Source organism: Chironomus tepperi, unplaced genomic scaffold (assembly GCF_022539635.2).
Source record: "Chironomus tepperi strain 1889 unplaced genomic scaffold, CSIRO-AGI_Ctep_v1 contig_354, whole genome shotgun sequence".
Taxonomy (NCBI): Eukaryota; Metazoa; Arthropoda; class Insecta; order Diptera; family Chironomidae; genus Chironomus; species Chironomus tepperi.
In genome coordinates, this window is record NW_027226476.1 from 4,233,459 (window position 1) to 4,243,317 (window position 9,859).

The 9,859-nt window shown below is 36.6% G+C and overlaps 2 protein-coding genes across 2 annotated transcripts; both read left to right on the forward strand.

Annotated features, from left to right (window-relative positions):
* Positions 1–954: 954 nt before the first annotated feature.
* LOC139094472 (alpha-tocopherol transfer protein-like) lies at positions 955–1,665 on the forward strand. Its single transcript, XM_070645507.1, has one exon. The coding sequence runs from the start codon at positions 955–957 to the stop codon at positions 1,663–1,665; it is 711 nt and encodes a 236-aa protein (XP_070501608.1).
* A 1,393-nt stretch (positions 1,666–3,058) lies between these two features.
* Br140 (bromodomain-containing protein 140) lies at positions 3,059–8,794 on the forward strand. The gene is made up of 4 exons (XM_070645738.1): positions 3,059–3,240; positions 3,302–5,631; positions 6,546–6,809; positions 6,953–8,794. The coding sequence occupies exons 1-4, from the start codon at positions 3,148–3,150 to the stop codon at positions 7,758–7,760; spliced, it is 3,495 nt and encodes a 1,164-aa protein (XP_070501839.1). The 5' UTR covers positions 3,059–3,147; the 3' UTR covers positions 7,761–8,794.
* Positions 8,795–9,859: the final 1,065 nt, after the last annotated feature.

Genomic DNA, 9,859 nt, shown 5'->3' on the forward strand with positions numbered 1-9,859 from the left:
TGTCATAATTTTTTAATTTAAAATTGCAGTTCCTTACCCACTTCCGCTTACAGTGTTACGTAATAAGTGAACGATGCCCTTATGAGCAGTTCCAATATTTTTTTACTCTCAAGTGCTCCATTTCAGGTGGTGAGCATTAAAAAAATGATCAAATTGAACCAACTGATTAAACATCAGTTCCGTTTTTAGATGAAATTAGTCTGCTTTTATTATAAAATGATGATTATTTCTGTGATGCTTATTCAGCTTATTCAGTTTGTTATAAGTCGTGGAAGAGTCTAACAGCATTTATCATGATAGAACATTTATCGGACTTTTACATCCAAATAGCCAAAACTGAGTTGAATGAGAATGAAATAAGGAAGAAGCAGTCACTCGAGCAGTTTTATGAGTGGCTTAGCAAGCATCCGTTCATCAGGAAATGTGAAATTGGTGAGATATTGTTGGTCGGTGTGCCTGTTCCTGGTCTTTTCTGTCTGTTCTTGGTCTTTTCTGTCTGTTCTTGGTCTTTTCTGTCTGTTCTTGGTCATTTCTGTCTGTTCTTGGTCATTTCTGTCTGTTCTTGGTCTATTCTGTCTGTTCTTGGTCTATTCTGTCTGTTCTTGGTCTTTTCTGTCTGTTCTTGGTCGTTTCTGTCTGTTCTTGGTCGTTTCTGTCTGTTCTTGGTCTATTCTGTCTGTTCTTGGTCTATTCTGTCTGTTCTTGGTCTTTTCTGTCTGTTCTTGGTCTATTTTGTCTGTTCTTGGTCATTTCTGTCTGTTCTTGGTCTTTTCTGTCTGTTCTTGGTCTATTTTGTCTGTTCTTGGTCATTTCTGTCTGTTCTTGGTCTTTTCTGAAATGCTGTCCATCATACTTGACGCAATTAAACTCAATTTTAAATCAAAAATGTAATCACATCCTCTAATTTTAGATTCATCTCAAATAATTCAGCTGCTGCGTACCAAAAAGTACAATATGGACAAAGTCTACGAAAATTTCAACAAAACTATTTTATTTCGACTAAATCATCGAGAATTATTCAATTTTAATATCACAAAACTCCTTGAAATTTACGATAAAGGAGCAGTGCTGCTAATGACAAAGCGCAATGAATATGGACAAAGGATATTAATAATAAGACATAAATTATTTGATGAATTAAAAATTGATATTAATGATATTATAAAAATAATTTTACTAGTCAGCGGTGCTTTAGAGAATGAGGCAGAAACTCAAATTTGTGGTCTGGTGCTTATAATGGATTATCGTGAAATATCAATGCGTTATATGACAATAATTGATCCAAATTCATATGCAAATTTTGTCAAATATTTTGAATCAGCTGGAATAAGAGTTAAGCAAGTTGATATTGTTGGACTTCCAGCTATAGCCAATACATTTTTGGAGCTACTAAAGTCATTGTTGAGTCAAAAACTTCAAAATCGAATGAAAATTTGTAAAAATATTGAGGACATGACGAACGTTAAAAATTTGACAGTTGAGTACGGCGGAACTGAAAATGTTAACGAATGTTTGAAGTATTTCCGAGAAAAAGTCAAAGAATCGGAAGTAATTATGACTAAGCTTAATAAATCAATTGAAATTGATGAGAAAAAGATGAGAAATTATGAAAATGAAAAAATATTTGACAGCGTTGGAAGCTTTAGAAAATTAGAAATAGATTAGGGGACTGTACGGAAATTACGTAACGCTTAGTGTTCTGTATCCTAAGAGCAGTGGATAGGCACTACATTTTATATTCCATTGGACTCCTTGCTTGTCTTATGTCATCCGCGAATAATTATAATTTAGGGTTTGCTTATAGCAACGGTGTCACTGCGATCGATGACATGTTGTACCTACAAATGAAACCACACAAGACTTGCGGCTCATGGCATTTTTCACGAAATTTGACAGCACATGGGTTGTCCACAATTGTCATAGAGAGTAGAGTGGAATACAATTTTGTACCGAAATTCAAATTTTGTACTCAAACCCAAATTTTGTTCCAAAATGTTACTTTGGGACAAGGAATTGACATAAAATTCAACTTTTTGCGTCACGTAATTTCCAAATTTTCCACAAACTAATCCAAAAATTTGAGAAAAATAAAGAAAAATAGAAAATTACAAAATTATTTACTTCCTTGGTTCAAGCGCACGGGAGCCCATTGCCGCTTTTAGAGAACATTTGCAGGCTAACTCAATCTTTCGATAAATTCTACCAGATCGGGATATTGAGAACTCTAGCGTCCTTATCAACACATCCAACCCAGGAAATTTTCAGTCTACATCTCAATCTTTCGCCGTTCACAAAGTCTGCAAATGTTACTCTGCATACTGAGGCATCCTGTGGTTGTCTGTTTACATGACCTGCCCATCTCATGGAATTTACATGAAGAACAGTGGCAGTATCTTCATCCTGGAAAAGCTGATAATGTTCATAATAATACACAGTGACTATCTTAACAATGACTTAATGAACTGAGGAAATGGTTGTTCCTGTATAGCACCAGAGAAATGTTGACAATTCAGTTTCTGTTTGTGCTAAGTCATGGAATTACCTATTTCCTACGTGGCGTTCTGCCTATGTTTACTACACCTACATCGGGATACTTCACCTTATGTTGCAGGTCCATAACAATATTAAAGTACAGAGTAGGAGAAGGAGGTCGAATTGATCCAAAATCTGGTTCCTGGTCGAAGTTGGTGAATTTAGGTCATATTCGTGACTCGATATGTTAAGGATGATAAGGATTATATTGGAAATTTAAAGACATTCATGAAGGGAATTTGCGTTGATTATGAATTTAGTGATGAGGTTGGGAATCTGATGAAGTACTCTGGAAATTTGACATATGAGGCAAAGTTGAAGCAGTTTCAGGTTAAGTGGCTGAATTCCAAGCACAACAACTCAAATTATTAAAGAAAAAAGTCAACAATTTGAAAAATTCAGGTTGAAAAAAAACAAAAATAAATAAAAAAGTTTTCAAAATTTTTCATAACGGTCAAAAAAAATTCAAATTTCAAAATCTTTTCTAATCCCCATCGTGCCGAATACAACAACAGGTACCGAAATCGTCATCACAAAACTATTTTTTTTCTATTGTTTTGATTCAACATTTTTAAATAATTTCCATAAAGATTTACACAAGATTCAGTCACAAACATGATTGACTTCGACATCCCGGAGTATCTAAAATCAATTAAAGGTCAAGGACCACCTTACAAGTGTCCAGCATGTGAAAAACAATATAAAAGTGTAAGTAGCATCAGCTTCTTCTTCTTATTCCTTAATTTTTTCAATTTTTCATCACTTTTAGACGATTGGATTGCAATATCATTTAAAAAATCATGATCGTGATCCATCAACGCCAGCCACACCAGCAACACCGACAGCAAAAAAACGTAAAAAAGGCAAAAATACACCAAAAATAAAATCAAACAATAAAAATAAATCGCCATCGACGCCAATTGAAAATCAAATAATTTTTGATGATGCACAAAATTTGATCCTTAAAGTTAAAGGAAAGACAATACCGCTTCCGATAGACGAGGATATACCATTAATTGACATGCAAGTTTATGAAAAAATGACAGCACATTCAAATTATGAGATTGAGGATATAGAACCGCCAAAAGAGCCAATTATAAGCTTACCGGAAGCTATATATCGTCCAGTTAATGATTATGTCATTGTTGATGCTCCACCAAAGCCAACTGGATATATAAGATTCATTGAAAAGACACCAGAGGAACTGGATGGTGAGATTGAGTATGATGTCGATGAGGAGGATACAACATGGCTGGACATGATTAATGATAAAAGATCTGAGACAAATTTAAATGTAATTCCAGTTGAGACACTTGAATTGCTCATTGATAGACTAGAAAAGGAATCATATTTTCAAGCAGCATCAAATGGACAAGCTGTATCAATTATTGATGAGGATGCAATCTGTTGTATCTGTATGGATGGCGAATGTCAGAATACAAATGTCATTTTATTTTGTGACATGTGTAATTTAGCTGTTCATCAAGATTGTTATGGTGTGCCTTATATACCCGAGAATCAATGGCTATGTCGACAATGTCTTCAATCGCCAAGTAAGCCTGTTCAGTGTAAATTATGTCCAAATTCTGGTGGTGCCTTTAAACAGACCGATACAAGTGAATGGGCACATGTCGTTTGTGCCTTGTGGATTCCTGAAGTTCGATTCGCAAATACTGTATTTTTGGAACCAATTGACTCAATTGACTGCATCCCGCCAGCCCGTTGGAGGCTCGTCTGTTACATCTGTAAGCAAAAGACAGGAGCATGCATTCAGTGCAACAAGAATTACTGCTATTCAGCCTTTCATGTCACATGTGCACAATATGCTGGACTGTGTATGAGAATGGAGACTGTCAAGTCTAACGACGGTCAAATGATGGTCCAAAAGATGGCATTTTGTGATCAGCATACGCCATCAAATTACGGTAGTGAAAAGTCACCGATTGAGAATGAAAAAGCGCGCGAAGAATGCAGGAACAAAATGAAATTGGCAAGGAAAATGTTGGCAAAAAAGCGATCAAGTGCACCGATCATCTTAATACCAACCATACCAACTGAACGAGTTCAAGAGATTTCAAATTTGGTGAATTTTAAGAAAAAGGATCAATTTATGCAGCGATTGATTGCTTATTGGACATTAAAGAGACAATTTAGAAATGGAGTTCCATTATTGAGACGACTGCAGACATCAACAACAAGTTCGCATTCGAGAGGAGGACTTGAAGGATCACCAGATGCTAAGGAACTCTATAAGCAGCTCAAATATTGGCAACATTTAAGACAAGACCTAGAAAGAGCCAGACTCCTCTGTGAATTGGTCAGAAAACGTGAAAAACTCAAAATGGTGCTGATTAAGATCACCGAGGAATGTGTTATGACAGAAATTGATCCACTTGGAACAGCTATGCATAAGATCATCGATCAGTTAGTCCAGAGAGATTCACTTGAGATATTCTTAGAGCCAGTTGATGTCACTGAAGTACCAGACTATGCAAATGTTATAAAAAATCCAATGGATTTAGGAACAATGAGGGAGAAGTTGAAGACTGGCGGATATGACGGCTTAGATGACATGGAAGCTGATTTCTCATTGATGATCAGGAACTGTCTACTTTATAATAATAAAGAGACAATATTTTATAAAATGGGAGTTAAGATGAAGGAACAAGGAAGCAGTATCTTTAAACAAGCAAGGAAGGAACTTGAAAGGTCTGGACTCATTGAAGCTCCCATCGCTGATGGAGAATTGGTTAAAATAATTGATAAAGAAATGAAGGAAATTGTCACAAAGCCAGCATCAGTTGAAGGAATCAAGAAACTCGAACAGCTACAAAGTAAAGCTAATTCCATCAAGCATCACCTAGCTAAAGCTAAGAAGATGAAAATCATCAAAATGGAAGTAATAAAGATGAAGAAATTGCTGAATCGTGGTAGAAAGAGTGCAGCTAGTACTGAAAGTGAAGAATCTCAATCGGATGGTGAGTCCAGTGGATCTGATGATAAGGATAAGGACGAACTCAAGACACCGACAATGAGTCCATTAAAGTCATCGGCATTGAGTACAACTACGTCTCCATTGAGTAGCGGTGTTAATAGAAGGTGAGTAGCTATGATTGATATGGATTGGGAAGAGCTATTTAGTGGTCAGGGGAACTACTGGGATACTCTTTAGTGTTCTGGGATTATTTTTAGTATTCTGAGATACTTCTTAGTGTTCAAGAGTACTCCTTAGTGTTCTGGGGCACTACTTAGTGTTCTGAGATACTCCTTAGTGTTCAGGAGTACTTCTTAGTGTTCTGAGATACTCCTTAGTGTTCAGGGGCACTACTTAGGGTTCTGAGATACTCCTTAGTGTTCTGAGATACTCCTTAGTGTTCAGGAGTACTCCTTAGTGTTCTGAGATACTCCTTAGTGTTCAGGGGCACTACTTAGGGTTCTGAGATACTCCTTAGTGTTCTGAGATACTCCTTAGTGTTCAGGAGTACTTCTTAGTGTTCAGGGGCGCTACTTAGTGTTCCGAGATACTCCTTAGTGTTCAGGAGTACTTCTTAGTGTTCAGGGGCACTACTTAGTGTTCTGAGATACTCCTTAGTGTTCTGAGATACTCCTTAGTGTTCAGAGATACTCCTTAGTGTTCAGGAGTACTCCTTAGTGTTCAGGGGCACTACTTAGTGTTCTGAGATACTTCGTAGTGTTCAGGAGTACTCCTTAATGTTCTGGGGTACTCCTTAGTGTTCTGAGATACTCCTTAGTGTTCAGGAGTACTCCTTAGTGTTTAGGGACACTACTTAGTATTCTGAGATACTTGTTAGTGTTCAGCGACACTACTTAGTGTTCTGAGATACTCCTTAGTGTTCAGGAGTACTCCTTAGTGTTCAGGAATACTACTTGGTGTTCTGAGATACTTCATAGTGTTCCAAATTATACCTTTGGATCCTAAGTCCTACCAAATGCCATAGCGATGATAATCTTCCTTAATTTCGTCTACTAATCCATCTTATCTTCACCTTTAGAAACGCCGTCCTGTTCACAAGAAAGCAGCAAGTTCTTAAACGACCAGAACTTCCAGATCTCTCATCAATGATGAAGTCAGACTCATTACTCGGCTCACTTAGCTCACGATTAGATGAGCTCAAGCCTAAACAGGATGAAAAGAAGCGAGGACGAGGTCGAAAGTTGGGATGGAGAAAGCATCCAGCTGCTGCATCAAATAGCTTAGAATGCACACCGTCAACATCCCGAAATGCTATTGATAGCACCCCAAAATCGATGCTGCTGTGAGTGTTAGCGAGTTTTTAAGTTTGTTGACAAATTGACTATTTTATATTAAAAATTTTTGGATATTTTCGTAGATTTGTGAACATTTAGGGATGCTTTTCAAAAAATGTATTCTAACCTCAAATTTTTATTTTCCTTCCAGAACACCAACAATCCTTCCAAACACAAGCATCACCCTTGAAACACCAAAATTTGATGCCCGTATTCCAGACAGCTTCCGTCTCTATCGCGGTCAAGGATCAAATTCTGAAAATTCAGAACAATCCGAATTCTCCGACTCGTGTACAAGCTGCGAATTTAGTGAATCATACACAAACTCAGAATATGGATCAAGTGGCTCCGAAAATGCAAGTGACTCTGAAATTGGAAGTGACAACAACAGCGATTCTGGTTCCTTTAATCAGCCAGAAAATGCAGATGAAGATTCACAAGGAACAGCAACAACAACAACAAGAACAAGTGCTGATAAAAAGGATGAAGAATCGAGACTGAGTGAAAGTGACGACGAGACAGAGCCAGTTGCGTCCACATCCTCGGGTGCCATGAGAGCTTATGCAAATGCACAAAGTGGAAAATTAAAGCCATTACAACTTGTATGGGCAAAATCACGCGGATATCCATGGTATCCAGCATTAATTATCGATCCAAGCATTCCAAAAGGTTTTGTACATAATTCAGTTCCATTGCCATGTCCACCAGATAATGTCTTAACATTAAGAAAGAATCAAACAAGCGATGACTTTTTGGTCTTGTTCTTTGACACAAAAAGAACTTGGCAGTGGTTGCCGTCTTCAAAATTGGAACTACTTGGCATTCATAAATCAATTGATGAGTCAAAGTTGAGTGAGTCAAAGAAGCCGACATTGAGGAAGGCTGTTAAGAAGGCATATGAGGAGGCATTGCATTATCAGAGTCAAGTGACAAAGAAGAAGCCAGAAGGGAAATTGTAAGGTTGGACATGATTTTTGAGGTTATGTGCTGTTTTATGGATGACTGATGGGCTACTATTTGGAATGTAAGATATGGACTTAATTGTTATGGATTATTGGACAGGGGTGTAGTTAGAGTTTTGTGTATTGGGGGAGGGGGATAGGGTTTTCAACTTCTGGATTAAAATGCACTAAATTCTGAGATTAATTCAATTCCGGAATTGAAAACCCTAGAGGAGGATTTGGAAGAGGATGGAGGAAAGTAGCTGGATTTATGCTTTTTCGATGACGAGACTGGGACCGGGAAATCCCGGGACAGTCCCATCCCATCTCGGGATATTCCCATCCCGGTCCAGTCATGAGTCCCGAAAATCTTCAGGATTTCAGGAAAGCATAGCTAGATTGTCTTGAACAACTCAAACAATTAAGACCAGTGGTGGGCAACCTAAGTACCGCGGCACATACATGAACCGTATATAATGTACGGTTCTTGTCAAGACTAACCACCAATATCTGCCACGATAAATTAAAGGTTGCCCACTACTTAGTTAGGCAATTATCCTAATCCACACCTCTCCCTACCCCCTGTCTGAACACGTCTCTGTCATTAGATACCAAAAGAGTATCAATTCTGCTTACTTGAAGTAAAGAAAATATTCAAAAAAATTAATTAAAATCTCTTTAACTTTGTTGAATTAACTCAAATCAAGGATCAGGCACTCATCTGAATATTGTGCAATTTTGACCAATTCTTTCTATTGCCAAATATTGCCACAATTTCCCATAGATTGCCTGACCCTTGGCTCAATATTATTTTTTAACAAGAACAAAAAATAAGATAGTTTTTTTTTGAGGTTAAGTTTTGTTTTAACTATTAATCCTAACAGTCAAAGAGACCACTTTTAGGTACCGTATTGGTATTTATGTACTATGAATGCATGCTCTTTGCCTGTTAGGAAAATAAATCGTTTCAAAAAATTTAAATTATTGTAGAAGTTTGAATTTAATTTTTTCAAAAATTTTATGAATAAAATTTAACATTTTAGTATTAAAAATATTGTATTATTCAGTTCCTTTTATTAAAATTAGCAAGCATGTAGATCATGCTTAATAGCTATGGTTCTTCCAGGACATTTATATTAACGAGGGTCACAACTATTTACTGATTTTGGCAAATGATGGCTGCTAAAAGAATAAGCTTTAGCTATTCAGTTCTGAAGGATCCAGAGCCTCTCGTTACAGGCGTCTCATGGCTAAATGACAGTCTAACGAGTGAGGTGATTCGTCAAGCCACTGCATAACGTTCTATATAGTACAATGTTAGTGGCCATTTATTTAATACAGTCTGGAACAAAAAGGGAAGGTTGGGTGAATCTGTTAAAATTGTAACGACTTCTGAGCCCTTTAAAAATGATGTCATTTTAATGAATAATTCCATTTTATTTTAAATCATACAAATTATGAACATATTTAAACTTTAAAATAATTATAAATACATATAGCATAAGAATCACCTCGATCGATTATATAATTTAATATTTTATTTTCTCTTACAGTATTTTCTGGTATTTTTGTATTTTCCATCGTTATTGCATAAATTAGGTCACTTATCTCCTTTTGTGATAGATTAGGACTCATGTTAATCAAGTCTGTATAATTTCTTATAATAATATTCGATAATGTTGGTATTAATTTAAGTAGCTGCTTGCATGAAAGTCCATCTCCGACAGCATCTGAAATATACGATATGATGGATCAATATAGCAGTAAATGGTGCAGATCTCTACGTATGCAGCGAGTTAAACACTTTCATACGGACTTTTTAGTTTTTGAGGATATTTGCTCAACAACAGCGCTATTTGGACATTGTTGGCTTTATTAAGGACATAGGAATTTTGTAGAGAATTTGGGATGGTACAACAGATCATCAATCGCAGTTCCATTGCATTATATGCTTCATTATATTCTATTCTATTGTATTCTAAATGATGTCAAGTTGACTCAATAATGGGGCATATTTAGGGGATGGAGGCTGTTGGTTAATTTGCCTTCCTTCCACCCATTACAGTAGGGCAACCATAAGTTGTATTTTGACAAAGACGCTGCTGTCCTTTTCTTCC